Genomic DNA, 24,133 nt, shown 5'->3' with positions numbered 1-24,133 from the left:
GTCAAACAAAATATCCACTTTAATTTTCGCTTTAGTTTAGGACAGCCTTCAAAACTTCTATTTCGTTTTGTCCGGAATCTTTGATTATTAAATCCGATCTTATGGAAAGCTGTTTAGATTACCAATCTGACAGCAACAGTGCAGCAGTTGGTTTGGAATAAAGGTACATCTAAATTCTCTCCGACTAAGCCATCCAGTGTAATGTCGACCTAGGACAGTGGGATACACATTTTCCCCACATGAAATCTTTGATCTGATGGCATGTAAAAGGGTACATAGAACGGACAATACTGAATTATAGTATCCGTGGAAAATAAAAAAAAGACGTAAGATATTGCTTTCCTCAATACAATGGCAGTCGCCAAATAGAAGTGGCACACGTATGTGATAACATCTGGTTCACTGAAATTATCCACTACAACAGAAGGTGACCTTTCAGTCAACATTTACGTGAGAGATCTTTGACACGAACTACACCCGTTACTAATTTCAGAAGATTATATTAGACAAAGGGAAGAAGAAGAAAAAAAACAACAAAAAGGCTATTGGACACAAGAATCATCTACAAAAGTCAGGCCAAATGCACGAAACGTTGAAACTCCGGCATAAACTGGATAATAGTGTAGGCTCCATCACATCGGGGGAGAAATTCATTTCTTGTTTGTACTTTTTTATTTAATTTGGCACAGACATATGTATCGTCTCATTAAATGGGCAGTTGGTTCGAATATTGAATAGCGACCGTCTGTTAATGTCCTTGGTTAAAGCCGATAAATTATTTAATGTGTGTTCCAGAGACATAAGCTATCTCCTCTCTGCCTTGGCAAAGTATTGACAGTAACACTATAAAGTGTTTATAAAAATAATGACAAACTTTCTTTTCTTCTCTGAAACATGTAATATTATGCCTCATTGGGATCAGTTGTACAGTTAGAGTCAAACAATATTAACTACAGTGAAACTTCTCAAAACCGAACCCTCAGGATACCGGAATCCCCACAAAGCCTATTTCTTTTAGTCACGAAATTTTCCTACTTTAATATCATTTTTCCCCAGTAAACAGGAACCCATAAACTCTGAACGTGTGAACAATTTGCGATCCCAAAACTTAGTTTTACACTTTAAAATACCTCACAAAACCGAACCTAGTTGAAACTTGGAAATATATTTTAGCTGCTAAATTCCTGGCACACGTTGGAATAGATTAATTACGGTTAACAAGTGCTAGAGTAGTCTAATCTACGAGACAATGACCTGGAAACTGCCCCAAGGGTACGCATAGTTAAAACAACACTTGATACGCGTCGACACAGATTAGGGATGACAAAAGCCTAATCTGAAGAATGTACCATTCAAAAGAGTCGACTTTTATGGCTAATTACATGTATAAGGAACTAAATGCTTATAGGTGTACATTCGCTGCATTGTCTTGTGTCTGACATTAATTTTGCGGACTATGTTAGTGAACTTCGTAAGCAAATTGCTCTGTATGATGCCATCCACTGAATTTCGAAAGCCCTGTCCGGCAGACAATGATAACGTCATTGAGGATGACGATGAAGACGATATTCCTTTAGCTCGACTGGCTCATGAATTACTAGTGGACATTGACCCTGAGTGCCTAGGTAAATTTTAACAATGATGTTCATGTCGAAGATAATTCCGATGACGTTGAGAGTGAACTTATTTCGCAGTTTCGTGAATGCAATCAGGCCAAAGATGAAAGCGATATGATGATGACAATGATTGTTTTGAGCCACCTGCCTGGGAAAGGACATCCTCCGAAATTTCAGAGTTTATAAAGAGATTAAAAACTTCACGTTTGCAAAAAATGACCTTTATTTGCCTATGAAACAAGAAATGAAGTCATTAACACAAGCTACAGTTATTATAAAGCGATAAGTAAAACAACAGGCAAACGTCCATGCCTTCTTCCATCCATGCTCTTGAACTGTGAACATTATGCATTATACAGAGTAGTATTATTTCATAATTCCAATGGACTTATGGTAAAGATATAAAAGTACTGTTTCATTAATCAGTTGTTACTTTTGTCGAAGACTGTGTTTCAGTGTGGAGCAACTGTACGTATCCTTGTGAAAGGATACAATTTTCGATTGGAATGTATATTGCTCAGCTAATTCTTCATTAAAAGCTTGTATTAAAAATAAAAGATAAAAATAACAGCTTTCTTAAATTTGTACATTTGCACACACACACAGAATCTGATGCTATCGTAACCGATCTCTCTCTCTCTCTCTCTCTCTTTCGTCAGATACGCGCTCAGAAAGAGATTTTTTTCACATCTGCAAAAGCCTCAGTAAACCCAAAACCTCTCAAAACCGGAACAAATTGGGTCCCAGGGATGTTCGGTTTTGAGAAGTTTCACTGTGCCATTGACTGACCTAATACTCCAAAGTGTTCCTTTAAAGGCAATCGAAACATTTTGCAACATAATAATGTAAGCTGCCAGCAAAATAATGTAACCATTTGGCGCGGACATGGGCTGAGTCACACACGCACTCATTTCTGTCAGTGAAATAAGGGAAAACTACTGCTGACGGCGAGTTATAAACACCGTACGCAATTTTTAAAAATATCTTTCTTCAGGTGCTACCCAGCGTCTGCTTTCATATTGTATGTGTATTCATACAGTGAAAGCTTTTTTTATCCGGTCTACAATTTTTGCACAGATATATCTATCTACATACATTTGTGCTTGGTGAAATGTTTTTTGGGTTTTGTGATAAATATTTATTGAGTTTGATTTGTATGTGACATTTGGATACTTTGGGTGAGTTGGTGTTTATTGTAATATAGTCTAGTCATTTGCAAAGACACGAATTGCTTTAAAAAGCATTATATAATGATGTGAATGCTGGTGGACTAAACAGCCCAAAATATAGGCAAGCCCGAATGGAATTTTGTGTATCAAGGGATGGGAAGGTTTAACAGTACTGCGATGACAAGATCTGATACCCTTCATGTCAATTGGCAAAAGAGAAAGTGGTGTGTGCTAGAGAGAAAGTAACAAACACTATTGTTCACCATATTATCATTCAGTGTAAAATGCAGCTGTATGTGTTGCATCACAATAGGAAGAATGCAGCGTTTCACAACAAGCAGGCTTCTGATGTTTTGGATGGCTACGTAATTAAAAACCTAGAGTGTCTTGAAGAGCATGCCATTTAGATCTCAACTCATTCTGTTTTATGTGAGTGATGGGGCATGGAAGAAAGCAGGGAATGGCGACAGTCCTGAAACCCTGATTACTGGGAGTGGACTTGTGAGCATGTTATGGTGTATTGTGAGCATGTTATGGTGTATTTGCCATGGTTGCAGTAAATATATGTAAACGAATACCGTCCAAAACTGTAAGATGAGGAAATTACTGATGTTATTGTATGGCTTTGAGAAACCAATACATATAGGTATTTCCTTGTATGTTGCGTATTTCTGTACAGGTACACATATATAGGAAACATACCATTAATGTAATAAGTTGTACTGACTTTACCTTTATGTCTGATTGTTGCAGACAACACACTTAACACTGTCGTCGGTATTTCTTCAAACATGTGCATGGATACCAAATTATTTGGGAGGCACATCTTTCGTGGATGGTATGTGGATCTTGTGTCCGGCAAAAATGGCTGATACAAAGTCGCAGTGTCTCGAAATGTCCCACCCGAGAGTGTGTACGAGGTTCGTAATGAGGGTGAAAATACACTCCATAAAGTCGACAACACACAAGATGACTTACGCAAGGGCTCGTTGAAGTTTATTGATATTTTATGGTAAACGTACTTGTATGTATTCGTCACGTATTTGATACCAATTGTGCGTTTTAACAAAAGACCGTATTCATTTGCTTGTGTGCATTCATCCATAAAACTTGAATTTTGTCCGTTCAACTGCATCGTGTAGGTTATTACCACTCATTCTCCGAAGGTGCTATTTGCATCGGGGTATATACCAGTTGCCTCACGGAAGAACTGAAAGCACGATTGTTGCTTACTTCAGACTGTGCTATATTTGTTTAAGCAACATGCTGAAATCTTTGCACCCAGATGTAATTAACGTGCTATATATGCATGGAAATAAACTATGAACCTAAGTAATAATAAGTATGGATCTTTCGGTAAGCAATTTCGTGATGCAGAGGCCCGGTATAAATCAACTTTGGTATATATGTTTATATGCATCCGTAACATACATTTTGGCTATTGAGGTATGCTGGTATTAACCTGTGCATATCTTTCTTAGGAACTGGTTAAGTTTGGTAATTTGGACATATTGCATGAGAATGTTAGACATGTTCTGTCTTTCTATACTTATATCATCTTATGTGTTGTGGTATAGGTTGGGTTGGTATAGGTTGGGATGAGGTGGGGTAGGGGAAGGGTGGGCATATAAATTAAAATATTTTTGGTAATTAACATACAAGTATTCTTCCTATCCATTCTGACTTGTATAATATACCTTTATGATAATATTGCACTTTGCTATACTTTGTAATAAAACATGTTGCGATAAAAACGTATTGACACGTTCTCTCGTCATTGTCAGCAGTGATAACAAACTGATTCACATAAATTTACACCTAACTTGGTGTATTCGTTGACTCTTTGTTACACTGTGGGAATAAATTATCATCCATGTGTATTTATGGAAGCGTATATCTTTCCTTTTGACTCACAAAGTAAGACTATTTACTTTTCGAGTGCTTAATTAGATCGCGTCGAAACTGTATTCTGGGGAAAGATTGTGCACATTACATGTGGTTACAGCAATTTGTTATTCCCAATGTGCAGTTGTTTTTAAAGTTGTTGTCTTTTTGTTCTCACTTCTCGATGATTTCATTCAATGCTATACTTAAGGAGATTATTGTTTGTGGATGCAAGCACTGTTACTATCGGGATCTGAGAGTATAGTGCAGAAACTAACAACTGAATTATCTTCTAGAGGGGTAGAACAAATTGAACCATCAATCAATCATTAGGGAAATAAAATGCAGCGAGAGAGAGAGAGAGTGAGTCATCAGATAGGTATAAAACTATGAAGGAGGACATATTTTATTGTTTTGAGGCAAAGCGAATTCAGCGTCGATAGATGTGATACAGAAATAATTGTCACCTTGCTATTTAGGCCTTGCAAAAAAAAAGAGCTTATACCTGGACAGCAATTGCGACAAATGATGTTTGGATATGTGTTCTGTAAACCTGTCACAGATACAGTGGCTCTAGATTTAAGAAAGCTTATTGTGAGAGGAGAGGCGTTCGTCAAGCATTTCTACGCGGAATACGATAATCACACGCTTTTGAAACTCAGTACTGTTAGAAAATGTCAGAATGTTTGAGGAAAGGAACCATATATATAAGCAATAGACCCAGTATTTCTTCAATATAATCATAAGTATGCTTTATATATCGTGTGTAGATCTTGTATCCAGGAAAAATGCGCCCATGCGTAATAATACGCATATTTAAACATTCTCACAATCGTCTGCATTTGATTCTAGATCATTAGTGACGTATGAAAATCACCATAAAAAGTATTAACAATCCCCGTTTTGTAAATGAATTTAAAATGGTACAACATTTTTTCACAATCCTTTCTGCTTTCTGTTCCCCGCTCGCCTCACATGCATAGCGAAAAAACTACGCAGATATGTGGAGTGAGAGAAAAAAGGAATTTTGGGTGGATTAAAACCTTGAATATAAATTACACCAAGTAACCTAAAAGAATATGGTTCGTCATAACGATATGTGTGTACTTTCCTTGGGATTTTTCTACAGTGCTTATCAATGATAGAAAGTTGCAGTCCATGTCGACATTATACGGTATATTTCTCGGTTACGTGGTACACATACTGTGGTGCTTTTAATGCTCTGTTGTTGAAGTTTCTTAAACATATTATAATGTTCTAAAAATCGATTATTATTAATAAATATTAAAATGTCCCAAAGCCTCTCTCTCTCGCTCTCTCTCTCTCTCTCTGGACCATCGTAGCAAGATAAGGGTTAAAATCTATGAAATGACTAGCGTAGAGGATTTTCGTTTGTGTAATTCTACGATGCCTCTGGACGTATGAATGATGCTAAAAGTTAAGTAAAACCGACCAAACGAAGACAGAGAGTGAGAGAAAGAGAGTGTGTATGGTCGGTGTTACTGTTACTAAAGCAGAATAATAACTTGGATTAACTGTAAATATATGAAAATATTTTATTTACCTCATGTTGGTTCGTCAGTTCGTTTAGTTTATATTCCACACTAATTTCCATGTGCCGATACGTGCATGGCTAGCGTTCATGTGAATGACGTAGCAAGCCATGCGTTTGTAGCACTCTACTTTTATCATTAAAAACATCTTTCATGTTTCAGTCATAAGTATATATTATACTGATTTAATCAATGCGAAGAAAAATAGAAACTAAAAAAGAAAACAACTTATCAATCTGTAGAGGTGATTGTGAATAGCTACAAAAGACATATAACTACATTTTGTAGCGGACACAGGGATGTAAGGAGTTCATTCACTCGGTCAATACACAGCTGCCTGTACTAAATCTTAACTCCGTTCAAATGGCAAATATATGTATTTGTATGTGATATGAATACAATGTATGTACGCCGTATCATTGTGTGTTTGTGAAGTTTTCTTTTGAGCCTCTAAAAAATTAAGTTTGTTCATTGAACTTAAATGTTATTTTCTAGACAATTTGTATTACTAGTTCGTTTGCTAACAAAGATTTTTAAATGTAGTTAGCTGCTATAATTAAAGCACAGTATGAACCTTACTATATCAAACACAAAAGACAGTAGATTGGAGGTTGGCGAGCTGGAGCCTTACGCAGGAATGCCGTGTTTGATTCATAAGCCCAGGCCGAGGCGGCTGCTGTACTTTGTCCTTATGCAATACACTTTAATAAATGCCGAACCTACCTAAACTTGTCCATCCTTTACTTGATGTTCATAGTGACATAATTATTTTAAGTGCACAAGTCATGTAGTTACTCATTTATGGTTTAATATTTTTGACATACCATGTATATCTACGTTCTTGAATAGACATACGGAAATATTTTACGAGGTAAGTGGAAACTTTGTAGTGTTACGAGCGGCGAAGAGATTTTTTTCTTCTTTTTAAAATGTATACGGTTTGTAGTTGTGTAACAGGTATATTAAATGGTTCCCACATGATATTGAATATAAACAGGTGATGTAAGTTTACATACTAAAATATTGTACTATTCATTTGGAAAACTAGTTATAAAGAGATAATGGTTCAAGCCTACTTTTTGTTGTATGGGTTTTAGGCATTATTGATAGCACATTCTAATTGATTGCATGGATGTATAGAAGAGGGTCTATAGTCTTGACACAAAATTTAAAATCTATTCATCCAGTTGGGATATGAGAAGAAAAGAAACATGAAACCAAGTATACCTCAATATGAACATACAGAGCAGTCTGTGTTTTGTATTTGCCTTTAAAAAAGACTCGTTAAAGAGTCGAAAGCGCTCAGGCTGGTTAGATACGAGTTTCGCACTGTTCGTTGTCAGTTTATTGTATTTATCTTAATCAATCCTTGACACACGTGATCCCTTGGTGGATCCAGTGAACTTGACTGGATTGTTTGGGTTTTTTACCCAAATTTCTGCTTGATTTTGTTCACCTATACCGACGAATATAGATTGTGCGTATGTGGTGACAAACATATAAATTGCTTTCAAATTTGGAAGGGAGGACTATGACCCTCACAGGACTTATAGCTTCCTAATGTCTAGAGGTCGTGACGTATCCACTCAAATACAGCAAGTAAATCAATATCGATGTGTCTAAATGAATTGATGCTATACTAAATTAACATTACCACCAACGCTTGTTTTCTTAAACACTGTTCATTATGTGTTCCTTGAGGAAAGTACGTTAAAGCATTCAAGTGTTGCAGATATGGACTTGGACTTCCATTGTATGGTATTTATTACTGGCGTATAAACAGAAGGAATGAACTTTTGTAAAAGCATAAAATATAATTTCAAATTACTTGTTGAACACAGACTTGAACAGATCCGCCGTTGTCGCAGTATCACTCTATTATCAAACAGGTTCCAAGCCGAAATTGTTTTGGCAAATAAGGTCCTATCAAAACAGAGCTAAGTTCCTTCCTAAGGGTTTAAAGAAAACGAAATTGTTGGCTGTTAACTTGCTTTTCATATTTTTGGATACATAATCATAAAACTGGTTTTCTTTTAATTTTTTGTATGTTTTTGGATTGTTACTTAATATATGTTGCTCTAACACAATGCTCACATTACAGAGGAAGACGTCGACAAAACTTTGATGTTGTAAAGGTTTGTTTATTCGTCATCCAGGAATTTGACGCCTATTGCCTAATTTGATAGTCATGACTTGTACATTGAACCGTCAGCTATTGTATTAGGTAATGCAAACGCTTTAGATGGTTGTGTCTTCATGATATTCTTATTAGTTATATGGCTAGTTGTATCTCTGGAAATATTACATCTTTTGCTTCATTTGAGATAGGTAGAAATACGTCTCGTGGGCTGTATTGCATGATCTAATCCAATCAAGTTGTAGCTCTCTTTAAACAACTTAGTCACGGTAGAGTACGTTTAATATATATTTCAGTCGCAAAGCGTGTGGTGTTGATGATTTTCACTTACATTAAATCTACAGTATCTACTTTTTATGGTCCCCCTGCGGGTCCGGGGTTGTAGAATTAGCCCGACGTGCCTCGCTACGTGTCGTAAAAGGCGACTAAGTAGAGGCAACATGTTTGCCGTGGGTTGCGTCCCGTGTCGGAGGAGGAAAGGATCCTGGTAGTTGAGCAGAGGCTTTCCCTGCAACACACTACTTTGGCCTCTACTTCTCTTAGACGGGTGGTCGGGATGTACCCGGTTCCGACAAATCGGCTGGTCACGCCGAGCCTTAGGAGGTCTTTATTTACTCTCTCACCTTCTTTATCTGTCTCCTTTTATCTCTCTTGATACCACCGTTGCCCCTAAATTCTCTTCCTTTATCTTTCCCTTTTCCAAGTCTTAGAAGACTTCCTAGAAGGCGGTGGCTTAACGGGTCAATCGGGGGTAATTTTACCGACCTTAGAAATTTGCTACTTCAGGGTCAACCAAAGGTAATTGTATCAACTGAGTATGGCATCTGTGTATCCCTGGCACTTGAAAAGTGCCCCCTTGTTGGGCTCCTTGGTGAGCGGGGAGCACGGGTGCTGAATTTTTATTCAAGCCAAAATGGAAAATCAAAAAAATCAAAATAAGCGTACCAAAACGGGAACTGTTTCAGATGATGAACCATGTAGTGTGGAATCTTTTCCTCGCTTCATGGTCATCAAATCAAAAGATGAAACCAAACCCCTAGCCGCACTATCGCCATTTATAATCGAAAAGACTATACTTGGATTAGTCGGCAAACCAAAAAGCGTTAAAAAGATTAAATCAGGTGGTCTGCTTGTGGAGTGCGAACGTAAAGCACACACTGAGAACATTCAAAAAATTAAGGTATTTCATGACAACCCAGTGACTTGTTTCGCACACACATCTCTAAATACATCAAAAGGCGTCATTCGTTGCCGTGACTTGGCTGGAGTCAGCGACAAAGACATCGTAGAGGGGATGAAAAGTGAAGGTGTCACTGCAGTTCGTAGGATTCGTATCAAACGAAACAACGATCTGCAAGACACCAACACCATTATACTCACCTTCAACAGACCAACGGTACCTAAAGTTGTCAAAGTTGGGTTCTTACAAGTTAGGGTTGAGGTATACATACCAAATCCCCTCCGATGCTACAAATGTCAAAAATACGGTCATCATGAAGACCGCTGTTCCAGAAACCAAGTATATGGACGATGTGAGACCCTTCTCATCGGGAATCCGAGTGCAAAGCCACTCCGCATTGCGTCAACTGCGGCAAGGAACACCATGCAAATTCAAAAGATTGTGATATATGGAAACAGGAGAAGGAAATCCAAAGGATCAAATACACATCCAATATCCCGTATCCAGAGGCCAGGAAGCTTGTACAAACTAGAACATCACTCCCCGGCCCATCCTTCTCAACCATAGTAAAGAGCAATCAAAAAGCAACGAAAGACGCCCAAACCCAAACAGACCCACCTGAATCCCCTTCCGTCTCGAACATATCGCATTACAAACCCCCAAAAAACTCAACATCGACGCAAACAACGTTCAACAATCCTCCACCATCAAAATCACCAAAGAGTAAGAAAAAGTCGACAGCAAATAGGCAGCAAAAAGGGTCTGATGACCCAATAAAACTGCACAATAGGTTTGGAGACTTTGAGGATATGGATGCAGAAGAATCTGCTCCATGTCCTCAAGGTGGCTCCAGACCTAACAACAAAAAATTCACCCCCGTACTTCCTCCAGATAAATAACCAAAGACATTGCCTCTGCGAAAGGTCTAACCTAGCTCCAGAATCTTCAATATAAACTTGTAATGAAGAACACCATCATACAATGGAACTGTAGAGGACTTAAAGCCAACTACAATGATATTCTTTTGCTCTTAAACGAACGTGATCCTGCAGTACTATGCCTTCATGAAACATTTTTGAAAGATAAGATAACATCACACTTAAAAACTACTCCCTGTTTAACAACTACTCTCATAATGTTGACAGAGCCTCAGGAGGAGTCTCTGTTATTGTGAACAACAGAGCCCCTCATAGCGTCATCCCTCTAAACACAAATTTACAAGCCACTGCTGTGAGCGTCACTCTGCATCGGGTGATTACCTTTTGTTCTATCTACATACCACCAAACACCAATTTAGTAACAAATGAATTAGACGACCTTGTTCAACAACTCCCCGCACCCTTTATTCTACTCGGTGATTTTAATGCCCATAACATTTTATGGGGTTCAAATAACATAAGTGACAGAGGTCACAAAATAGAAGACTTCATTTCCAGACACGATTTGTGTCTATATAATACCAAATCACCGACATATTTACACCCAGGAACTGGTACATACACGTGTATTGATTTGACAATTTGTACCCCATCGCTGCTTTTGGACTATGAATGGAAGGTCGCTGATGACCTTCACAGCAGTGATCACTTCCCAATCTTTCTTGTAAATATTAACTCTACAGTCGATGAAGTAATTCCACTCTGTAAAACTAGGCTGAATGAGGATACAGTTTTCAATGTTGACGACACCATTCAGCATTTACATCTATTTTAATAGAGATTGCAGAAGAATCCGTTCCCAAGTCCTCGCCAGATTGTAAAAAAACCCCAAAACCTTGGGTCACTAAGGAATGTAAGGAAGCCATTAAACTACGCCGAGAAGCATTAAGGAAATTTAATAATCAACCGACGCCCGAAAACTTAAATATATATCGCATTGCCCGGGCCAAAGCTCGCCGCATAATCAAAGAATGTAAAAGAGCATCATGGAAGAAGTATGTTTCTTCTTTAAACTCTCGTTCCTCTGTTAAGAAAGTTTGGGACACTATACGCAAAATAAGCGGAAAGAGAAAACAAAACCCTCTCCGACATCTGACACTGAACAATAACAACTTTAGTTCAAAACGTGACATTGCAAATATTCTTGCTGACAGTTTCTCAAAAAATTCCTCATCATCTAATTATTCAGAAGCCTTCCGAAAACTTAAAACTCAAAAAGAAAAGTCGCGTTTAAAATTCGCATCCAACAACTCGGAAAGTTATAATCAATTGTTCTCACTATCGGAGCTTAGGGAGGCTTTAGATAAGGCCCATGATACATCCGCTGGGCCTGACGAAATACATTACCAGTTTTTAAAACATCTTCCAGAATCATCTTTAACATCTCTTTTGAAACTCTTCAATGATTTATGGATTACTGGTAATGTACCAAAAATCTGGAAAGAAGCAACTGTAATACCAGTCCCCAAACCCGGTAAAGATAGCGAAGACCCCAACAGCTATCGACCAATTGCACTCACAAGCTGTGTGTGCAAAACAATGGAACGAATGATCAATTCTCGGCTTGTCTGGTATTTGGAAACTAACAATTTAATATCTCCTTTCCAAAGTGGCTTTCGATATGGCCGGAGCACCAGTGATCATCTGGTTAGACTGGAAACATTTATTCGCGATGCATTTATTAAGAAAGAACATTTAGTAGCGGTTTTCTTTGATTTAGAAAAGGCCTATGACACGACATGGAAGTACGGGATACTAAATGACCTGAACGATCTAGGTCTAAAAGACCGTCTGCCCTCTTTCATATCCAACTTTCTCTCCGACAGAGAATTCAAAGTACGAGTGGGCTCTACCCTCTCAGATCTGCACGAGCAAGAGATGGGTGTGCCCCAGGGCAGTATTTTATCTGTGACGCTCTTTAACATCAAAATTAATATCATCACCAAGTGTTTGACTCCTGGTGTGGATTGCTCGTTATACGTTGATGATTTTCTCATATGTTATCGGTCAAAGCACATGCATACAATTGAAAGACAACTGCTGCAAAATATAAACAAAATTCAAAATTGGGCCAATGCAAACGGTTTCAAATTCTCGAAATCAAAAACGGTATGCATGCATTTCTGTCAGTTACGAAAACATCACGATGAACCGAACCTCACACTGGATGGAACACCTATTCCAGTTGTTGAGGAAACCAAATTTTTAGGTATAATCTTTGACAGAAAACTGACCTTTATTCCACACCTAAAGAACTTAAAAGCTAAATGCTTAAAAGCACTTAACCTACTTAAAGTAGTAGCGCACACTGACTGGGGTGCTGATAGAAAAGTCATCCTAAATTTATACAGAACTTTTATTCGCACCAAACTAGACTATGGTTGCGTTGTGTATGGTTCTGCCAGAAAATCGTATCTTAAAATGCTTGATCCAATTCATCATCAGGGAATAAGACTGGCTCTGGGAGCATTTAAAACATCCCCGTGTGAAAGCCTTCTAGCTGAGGCAAATGAACCACCGTTATCGCATCGTAGATAAATGCTTTCCGCACAGTATGCTCTGAAATTAAAATCAAACCCTCTGAATCCTGCTTTTTCGGCTGTTTTTCAACCCAAATACAAAACTTTATACGAAAATAAACCAAACGCCATACCTTCCTTTGGCATTAGAATATCATCCAGCCTTGACACTACAAATATAGATCTTTCTAAAATTCAGAAAACATCCATCTCCGAAACACCACCCTGGCTAATTAAACAGCCAAAAGTACGTTTTACGCTACACGATGGGAAAAAGTCCGAAACAAACCCTTCTATCTTCCACAACTCTTACCATGAACTCCTCACCGAATTTAAAAACTGCACCAGAATTTACACTGATGGATCAAAGGATGAGGAAAAGGCTGCTGCAGCCTTTGTTTGTGGAAATCACACAACGCAAGTTCGCTTACCAAATGGAGCATCAATTTTTACAGCCGAAATCAGAGCAATAGACCTTGCTCTGCAACATATAGAAAAGAACCGTATTTTAAACAGTATCATCTTCTCCGACTCGCTATCAGTACTCCAGTCGCTACACAATAGAAAACTGGAGAACCCATTATTGAAAAACATACTCGTAAAAAATACCGAGCTGAGTGTCTCCCACAATATAATATACTGTTGGTTACCTAGCCACATTGGTATTAAAGGTAACGAAAAAGCAGATCGCGCTGCTAAAATGGCCCTTTCTCAAGAACCATCTGATTTTAAAATACCATATACTGATTTTAAACCTTGTATCAGAAAGTTCTTACGTCAGAAGTGGCAGGCATCATGGAATGATGCTGTAAATAACAAACTTCACGCAATCAAACCAACTCTAGGAGAATGGACTCCTTCCTACAGAACCATTCGTAGGGAGGAGGTAGTCATTGCAAGAATCCGAATTGGTCATACTTATATCACCCACACCCACATACTAAATGGTGAAGACCCACCAGAGTGCGTTTCTTGCAATGAACCATTCACTGTCAAGCACTTTATGATAGAGTGCTTTGACCTACAACCTACGCGCGATCGTTATTACATTGTGCATGACATGAAAGAACTTTTTGATAATATAAACATCACTCGTATTATAGAGTTCTTGAAAGCCGTAAATATTTACTCTAAACAATCAATCTACTTTTTATGGAGGCATCCACAAATTAATGGGCGTATGGAATTATCTTTGTTCGAATTAAGCTAATTGCAATTTTTGTTATGATACAAATCCAACCCAAACTATATTAGATGATCTTTTACACGGTTACTTACGCATATATCTTGCAATATGAAGCAAGTACATGGCAATTAAATATAATACACAGGTAGAGTATTTACTTACATATTGTATACAACATTTTCTGTCCACATCTTCTCTGTAATAAAGAGTATTGTTATCAGGGATACCCCGATGGTCTTTGGATAGGTAACTTCACCTGTCCCTCTTTTTCTTTGAACACAGTTATGTGTTTAGGGTTTTATATATCACTGCATAACCACTAGCATGTTGCATTGACAGTAAGCATTGACATGAAACAGGAGATCCGTCATTTGTAAAGCTCAGTTTGCGTAGCAGAGATTATTTATAGACACTGGGATTTCCGAATGTGGCCTGCATGACAACGGTGGTAGACATGTTAAGCAAAACAAAATATCCCTTTTTATTTCACTCTAGTTAGGACAACCTTGAATGATGTCATTTTATTTTTACAATAGTCTTATATGATTTACACCAATCTAATGGTAAGCTGCGTAGATTACACATGCGATAGCAGCAGCGTAACTATTTTGGGATGCATTACAGTTCGCTCCGACAGAGTAATCAAGTGTAATATCGATCTAGGATCGCGGTAAACACATTTTTGCACACGGAGTTTCTATATTTGCTGTAATTTTAACGGGGATAAAGAATGGACACTGAGTAGGAAATTTTCGGAAATCATATATTTTTGATACTAATCAAATTACCCAGTGTACGCTGATGGTAATATATATATGCCGAATATATATTAATAAACGTTTCGATCTTACCGGCCCAAATCTAATTTTTCTAGTGCATAACCTAGTTTGAGTGTGTTTTCACTACCAATTACTGGGGAAGATAAGTAAGACTTATGTGACATATAGTATACAGGTGAGACTCGAAATTTACACTTTACAAAATGCCTCGGTTCAGTCTTAAAAATGACAGGTGTATCTTTGACGGGTAAAATTCTTACTAAAGCAATGAAAACAGGACATAAGAGAGGGAGAAAAGACTACAAAACTGTCTTTGGCGCAGATTTTCTGACATGTATGTCTTAGAAGGTGACCGCTGTTTATCTATATTGGCATAGGTGGGGATGGTGGTTTGGAGTGCATGTGTAGTTCAGGGATTGGTTATGATCTTTTGCTTATTATAATTCTTATTTGAAACTTGAGATAGCCTACATTTTATATACTTATACATCTCGCAAAAGGGTAAGATATTCTGTGCAACAATATAAGTGTGCGGGGTTGGGTTGGAGGGGGTCGACTTTTCTTACGCACTTCACAGCTTGCACTCGTTCATACTATATCGTTGCCGTGACTATGCCATGATTAGCAAACCTAACGGGTTAGCTTTGTCTTGAGGTATCATTTTAAAGCTCGACTGTAGTGATAAAGATATGTTTATTTGTTTTATGTTTTAAGACCATTTCTCAGCGCAAGACTATACATGCTGCCCAAAAAAATTAGTGGAGGAAGAACCCGGGAAAACCCGGTAAGTGCCAACGACCCAACTGCTAGTACACAAGACCCCTGAATTAGTCAAACTTTTATTCCCGTGTCATGTGATGAAATCGTACCATGAACAAGGTAAAACAAACAAGACTAATGTGGCGGCCAAAGCACATTACCTTGTGACGCCATGTATTAGTCACTTTCAACCAGCCCTAGCATGTAACCGTGAAACCTACACCAAACGAATTTCTAGAAGAACAACAAAACGACTAGCAGAAAGAAGTTTACGCAAAGTTTGAAAAGTTATTTCATTGGCTGATGAAATGACATACTATGTCATTCTGATGACAATATATTATCATCTTTTTTTGTCAACTCAGATAGTTTTCTTGATTGATTGATACACGTCTCCATAATTGTCATCGGATAAGAAAGCGGTGTCCAGTGACACTTATTTTTAAAAAGCTTACAATAGGATTTTGGCTCAGATGATTGCGTAAATTATGTGTAGATAAATTTGGAGATGGGAACAACCATCTTTGAATTTGTTTTACTACAACCTTTGACCGAAACTCCTTCGACCAGTAATACAAATCAATGAAGTATTTTCTCATACACTAGAATGGGGAGATTACACAAAGTCAAGAGAAACAACCTGGTTATGCGAGACTTACGTCATCAGCATATTATGATGCATACTCGTGTGTAAGCTTATAACGTTATCTGCCTCCTTGTCCATCACCGAAAGCAATAAATCCAAGGAATTGCTTCCACAGACACATTGTACAAACATCTTTATATCCTGTGCATTAGTCACCTCTGTCAAAAGATTAAAGTAAAAATCTATTTCAAGGAAGAGTCCTCAGCAAGATATCAAGAAGGACAGTTTTCTTCGTGTGGTGTAGAAGGGTATTCAGACCTAATTGTACCTAACACTTAAGTTGCACGCTACTTGCTGACGAGCCGGAACCCAACCAAGCAGCGACGTTATCCTAACAAGGGGAGGTAAACCACTGTGAGGAATAAAACAATTTCCATGAAACCAGTTATATTACACACCCACACACACGTACACATGTACAAACACTTGCAAATATGGATTGGTGACTTGCTTAGCTACGCTGCACACACTTTCCATGAAGTTTACCAAGTCTTAGGTTTGACTTAAAAGGTATATAAAAAACCCGAATATCCTGGATCGCCTGACCCATGTTGCTTTTCATAGCTATACAATGAATTCCAAAAGCAGAACTTTGGGGGAAAATACAAGTGAAGCCTATAGAGGCGCCCAAAACTTTGAGGCCCCAGATGGCGTTATAAATTTTGATAGAGGTAAATAAATTAACAAAGAAAAAGGTAAAGAAATTTCAGATTTAAATTAGTCAGAAAGATTGTTGAAAAAACATTTTGTTTTATATAACCCGATCGTATTTTAAACAATCCGATCATCGTTTATACAACCCGATCGTCTTTTATACAGCCCTAATCATCTTTTATGCACAATGACTTTACAATCTCAACGATGTGAACACTTTCTAAAGATTCCTCTGCGGGCCTGGATTGTAGAATTTTCCCGACGTGCGTCACTACGTTTCGTAAGAGGCGACTAAGTAAAAGCAACCTGTTTTCCGTGGTTTGCGTCACGTGTCGAGGGAGGAAAGGATCCTGATAGTTGAGCATTCCTATGCAATACACTACTTTGGCCTCTACTTCTTCTAGACGGGTGGTCGGGATGGGCCCGGTCTCGACAAATCGACTTGTCACGCCGAGCCGAAGGAAGTCTTTATTTATTCGCTCACTTTCTTTATATTTCTTTTTGTATCTGTCTTGATACCGCCGTTGCCCCTTCATTATATTCCTTTATCTTTCCCTTTCCCAAGTCTTAGAAGACTTCCGAGAAGGCGGTGGCTTAACGGGTCGATCAGGATGTAATTTTACCGACCCTAGAGGGCGATGGCTTCAAAGGTCAATCATAGGTAATTTTATCAAATGAATGTAGCATCTGTGTATCCATGGCACTAGCAAAGTGAAACCGTGTTGGGCTCCATAGTGGGCGGGGAGCACGGCTGCTGCATGTTATACAATCGAACATGGATAATCAACAAAACAAAAATCAACATAAACGCACCCAAACTAGATCTGAGTCAAATGATGAACCATGTAGTGTGGAGTCATTTCCACGCTTCATGGTTATACAATCTAACGATGCCACAAAACCACTGTCAGCACTATCTCCGTTTGTGATCGAAACGACAATCACAAGATTGATTCGTACACCAAAGAGCGTCACAAGAATGAAATTGGGTTGCCTTCTTGTTGAATGTGAGCGACGAGGTGAGACAGAAAATATCAAGAAAATGAAAACTTTCTTCGATATTCCAGTGACTTCGTTCGCTCACACTACACTCAATACATCCAAACGCGTGATTCTTTGTCGCGGCATGGCTGGATTCAGCGACACAGATATCATTGAAGGGATGAAAAACGAAGGTGTCACTGCAGTACGTAGAATACGTATTAAACGTAATAACAACCTGCAGGCCACCAACACCATCGTACTCACCTTCAGCAAACCAACAGTACCCAGAGTGGTCACAGTTGGCTTCTTGCAATTGAAGGTTGAGATATACATTCAAAACCCACTTCGATGCTATAAGTGTCAGAAATATGGCCACCACGAAGACCGCTGCTCAAAAAGCCAAATATATGGCCGATGCGGAGACCATTCTCATCAGGAATCTGATTGTAGCGCAACTCCGCATTCTGTCATCTGTGGAAAGGAGCACCACGCCAATTCCAAAGATTGTGATACTTGGAAACAGGAGAAGGAAATACAGAGGGTAAAGTACACAGCTAATATTCCCTATCCAGAAGCCAGAAAACTTGTACAGACCAAAACAACCCATCCTGGCCCATCCTTCTCCACTGGAGTGAAGAACAATCCTAAAACAACGAAGGACGCTCAAACACAGAAAGATCTACCCGATTCATTAATACCCAACCACCGAAATCACCAAAAAATAAAAACAAATCTCATGGAAACAGGCAACAAAAGGGGTCATATGACCCCATCAAACTCTATAACAGGTTTGGAGACATTGAGAGCATGGATGCAGAAGAAACTGCTCAAGGTAGCTCAAGACCCACACACACAAAATTAATTCCCATACTTCCTCCAGATAAACAACCATACAAATTCCCTCCGCGATAGGTCTAATCTAGCACCACAATCTTCATTTTAAATTTGTAATGAAGAACACCATCATACAATGGAAATGTCGAGGACTTAAAAGCAAACTACCATGATATTTTTCTGCTTTGAAACGAACATAATCCTGCAGTACTATGTCTTCAGGAAACTTCCTTGAAAGATACGGATAACATCACACTTAAAAACTACTCCCTGTTTAACACCTACTCCCATAATGTTGACAGGGCCTCGGGAAGAGTTTCTGTTATTGTGAACAACAGAGCCCCTCATAGCTTCATCCCTATTAAGACAAATTTGTAAGCCATTGCTGTAAGCGTCACTCTATATCGAGTGATTACCTTTGGTTCTATTTACAAACCACCGAACACTAACCTAGTACCAAACGAATTAAACATTCGTGTTCAACAACGTCCTGCGCCATTTGTTTTACTTCTGGATGGTATGGCCCATAACATTGTATGTGGATCAAACAATATAAGCGACAGGGGCAAAAAGGTAGACGATTTCATTTCTAGACACGACTTGTGTCTATATAACACCAAAACACCGACATATTTACACCCAGGAACGGGTACATACACATGCATCGATTGGACAATTTTTTCTCCTTCGCTGCTTTTGGACTATGAATGGAAGATCGCTGATGACCTTCGCATCAGTGATCACTTTCATATCTCACCTTGAAGGAACATTTAGTAGTGGTTTTCTTCGATTTAGAAAAGGCATGTGACATGACATGGAGCTACGGGATGCTAAATGACCTGCACGATCTTGGTCTAAAAGGCCGTCTGCCCTCTTTCATATCAAACTTTCTCTCAGACAGAGAATTCAAAGTACGAGTGGGCTCTACCCTCTCAGATATGCGCGAGCAAGAGATAGATGTGCCCGAGGGCAGCGTTTTATCTGTGACACTTTTCAATATCAAAATCAATAGCGTCACCAAGTATTTGACTCCTGGTGTGGATTGCTCGTTATACGTTGATGATTTTATAATATGTTATTGATCAAAGCACATGCATACAATTGAAAGACAACTACAGCAAAATATAAACAAAATTCGAAATTGGACCAGTACTAACCGTTTCAAATTTTCGAGATCCAAAACGGTATGTATGCCTTTCTGTCAGTTACGAAGACATATCGATGATCATAAATTCACGCTGGACAGAACACCTATTCCAGTTATTGAGCAAAGTTTTTAGGTATATCTCCGACAGAAAGTTGACCTTTATTCCACATTTAAAGAACGTGAAAGCTAAATGATTAAAATATATAGATCTATTTAAAGTAGTAGCGCACTTTGAATGGGGTGCTGATAGAAAAGTCATCCTCAATTTATATAGAACGTTCATTCGCTCCAAACTAGACTATGGTTGCGTTGTTTATGGTTCAGCCAGAAAACCTTATTTGAAAATGCCTGATCTAATTCATAATCAAGGAAAAGGACTCGCTCTGGGAGAATTTAAGACATCCCCGTGTGAAAGCCTTCTAGCTGAAGCGAACGAACAACCGTTAACACATCGTAGAGAAATGTTTACCGCACAGTATGCTCTCAGATTAAAACGAAACCCTATGAACCCTGCTTTTTCGGCTGTTTTCCAACCCAAATGCAAAACCTTATACCAAAATAAACCAAACGCCATACCTTCCGTTGGCATTAGAATATCATCCAACCTTGATAGTTACAAATATTGATCTTTTTAAAATTCAGAAAACGTCCCTCTCCGAAGCACCACCATGGCTACTTAAACAACCAAAAGCATTTTTTAAGCTACACGATGGAAACAAAATCCGAGACAAACCCTTCCATCTTCCACAACTCTTGTCATAAACTCCTCACCGAATTTAAAAACTACACAAGAATTTATACCGACGGAGCAAAGGGTGAGCAAAAGGCTGCTGAAGCCTTCATGTGTGGAAATCAAACAACGCAAGTTCGCTTACCAAATGGCACATAATTTTTTTTCAGCCGAAATCAGAGCAATAGACCTTGCCCTGCAATATATCGAAAACAAATATATTTTAAACAACAGCATCTTCTCTGACTCTTTTTCAGTACTTTAGTCACTACACAATTGAAAACTGGAGAACCCATTGTTAACCAATGTTCTCGTCAAAAATACTAAGCTGAGTACCTCCCACGATATCGTATACTGATGGTTACCTAGCCATGTTGGTATTAAAGGTAATCAAAAATGAAAAAGCAGATCGCGTCAAAATGGCCCTATCACATAAACCATCTGGTTTTAAAATTCCGTATAATGATTTTAAACCTAGTATCAAAGAGACTTTACGTCAGAAGTGGCAGGCATCATGGAAGGATGCAGTGACTAATAAACCTCACGACATCAAGCCAACCTTAGGAGAATGGATTTCTTCCTACAGGCTCATGCGTAGGGACATGACATGAAGGAACATTTTGATACAATAAACATTACTTGTATTATAGAGTTCCTGAAAACAGTGAATATTTATTCTAAACTCTAACTTTTATGCTATCACCTAGAGCAGTTTTATACAAAATATATACCGCCCCTTTTTTCAATACCTTTAAATCACTCTTCATTAACGTTCACCAGTTACATTCCTCGTGGATCGGAAAGCTTTATTATTCACCGTTACCATCTTATCGTTTTAATTTCAACTATTTGGTTTTTATATCGCTGGTCGATATGAGACTTATAATTTTTAAAAGATTATACATATAATATTTGTGTGGCGTTAAATAGCTAAACAGTGCTGATGCGCCGTTAAAATACAATCAATCAATCAATCACTTTCTAAAGAGATATGGTAAAAAGTATCCGCTTGAGGAACACCAACAGCATTGGCCGAAGATCGTGCTTCTTTCTTTCAAAGTCTGATATCTGCAAATTTTCTCTGAAGATACAGTCTGGGCATTTTTATCGGTTGCGGTAAACTATGCGAGAAATTACGTCAAAAATTCATAACTTCAATCAGCAATTATTAAAGTTGTGTTCACAAACTGACATACATTGCAGAACAAACGGACACATTTATTCTTCATTATACTGCACCTGAGGCGACCAAAGCTTGAACTTGTAGTGCAATCAAACATAAAATACCACTGTACGTTTTCCAGCATAGTTCAAATGATTCTTCTGTCTTGCATTGAGATGCGAGTTTGTTTACATAAGTGGCATAATAACCATCAAGTTTGGTTTGTCTTTTCGCACTGCACGTGTTCAACCGGTGTTTTTTATTTATTTTATTTTTTATACATTTTATCCTTGACTTTACCTAAATCTTCTATTGAGCAAATCCTGAAAGTTATTTTATTGATGAATTTTGCACATACTTTGCAGGCAAATTTCCACGATGATGTTACATAAAACTGCTCTGCTAGTTTGTCTGCTAGCGACATACTTTTTTGTTGATGACTTCCTTAATCATTTCGGAAGAACCCTTCAACTTTATTTGGTTTCTTAGTTCTTCCATGTTCAACGAATTTCGTCTCTTAGCAGTTTCTTTCAGTGGAGCTGCTCTTCGTGCACTGTTTAGATCCCACTACCCGCATTAACCGTCAAGAAAAGTTTAATTCTTTTGTATGTATTCCAACCTGTATATATATAAAGATTGCCCCCTCTGAAATATTCCCAGTTTTATTAATTTTGTTTTTTGTTTTTTGTTTAGTAGCTCTTGTAGTTTCTTTAATCCTTCATTGTTTTACTTAATAGCGTTTCCATGTTTCTTATTGTTTTCAAAATGTAGCTTAAGGCCAATATCCCCTTAGTTTCTCTAAATCTGTATTTAACTAATTTAATCCTTTAATATTTCTTTTTAAGTTCCTCCTTCACTATTATCAATGTAGTTTCTAGGTCTTCATTGGCCAGTATGTGATATAAGTCTTTAAGGTAATCTTTAGATACCATTACGACAATATGTTTCATAACTTAATACGATTTGGTCTTAACGGATGTCTTTCTATTTGTCTCCTTGCTTTCTTTCTTTGTTTGATGCTGTTCCATATTGTAGCTGCTACCTACGAATTGCTGAATTGAGGTCTGTATACTATCTTCTAAAATTACTTTATCCAAATCCCCCTTTCCCTCAGCCCCTCAGTCCACTTTGTCCTCAGCATCCTCAACACTACTTTCTTTGGAATGTATGTTTCGTCCTTTATGAATTAATAGCTTATCTTTACTAAAATTATACTCAGGTATTAACACTTTAAGAAACTATGTATGTCAGTTGAAACTTCACGCACGTTTGGCTCAAGAGAATCCTCAAACAATAATAACTAATATAACCACAACAACCTTATTAGGAAAGTCTGGGCTTAAGATATCATATGAAGTAGAAATAATTTTCGTTATTACATGTGTAAAATAAGAGCACCGCTGATTTAACACTTTAGAATAAAAATCGGTCCCCAGTTTCTCAATTTTTTCTACATAGAAAGATCGCCATTTACTTGCAGGCTGCGCTGCATATTGTGACGTCTAGTCAACTCTCATTTCATTTCAGAACTGTGACACAGTTTTCTGAAAGTTTTACATTACTTGCAATTTATGTTCTTTTTATTTCCAGTTACACTTTGCATAGACAGTCTCGCTTCAGAAGACGCTATGGGTATGTAGTAGTTTGTTTTGTAAAACACAGTAATCTCTGCCAGGCAAATTGTATTGTGTTGCATAGGTCGCATTGCGTTATTGCTGTATAATCGAAAAAGAAGCCAGATTTCCCTCCAGAAACATGCACATTTGTGAAATGCACCTGTAAATAATCAGAGATATAATTTTAGTAGGTTTATCAGTATGTAAAATGTAACTGTTAAACATTTTCATAGAAGAAACTCTGCTATACTTGGGTAATGTGCTCAATATGCAACTGATATAGATGACACCAGCATACAGTTTAAATTTTAAAACTTAATATATAAATGTGCTGAACTATTTCTCTTAGCTTTCATTTTAGCTCAAGGAAGAACTCGAATGTTTAATAGTACAATCTTCTTTAAGGGAAAAGTAAAAACAAATTTCTATGGAGATTTGAAACAAAGACACCATTGAAAAATGATCAAATTCTTACTGTTACACAAGATTGTAACGTTCCTTTCAGGCTTTCAAAAGTATTTCGCTGTAAGGTCGAATATTATTATCTATATAATGTTCTTCATTGGGTGTACTACTCCACTTCATATCAACCCTAAATTTTGCTTCGTCCAGGTCTATATTTGCTCGTTTTCGGAAACGT

At 37.9% G+C, this 24,133-nt stretch overlaps 1 protein-coding gene across 1 annotated transcript in view; it reads right to left on the bottom strand.

Moving 5' to 3' along the window:
• Positions 1 to 14,542, bottom strand: part of LOC149782096 (uncharacterized) — an 82,346-nt gene extending 67,804 nt beyond the window's left edge. Inside the window, exon 1 of the mRNA XM_089933530.1 lies at positions 14,345 to 14,542. Within this exon, the coding sequence (XP_089789656.1) occupies positions 14,345 to 14,373 (29 nt within the window). The 5' untranslated portion in view covers positions 14,374 to 14,542. The remainder of the gene's footprint in view (positions 1 to 14,344) is intronic.
• Positions 14,543 to 24,133: the final 9,591 nt, after the last annotated feature.

This window comes from Sinohyriopsis cumingii, chromosome 15 (genome assembly GCF_028554795.1).
Source record: "Sinohyriopsis cumingii isolate HCF-2022 chromosome 15, ASM2855479v2, whole genome shotgun sequence".
NCBI lineage: Eukaryota > Metazoa > Mollusca > Bivalvia > Unionida > Unionidae > Sinohyriopsis > Sinohyriopsis cumingii.
Note: the sequence above shows the minus strand (reverse complement) of the source record. Positions and strands in the feature narration are given on the sequence as shown.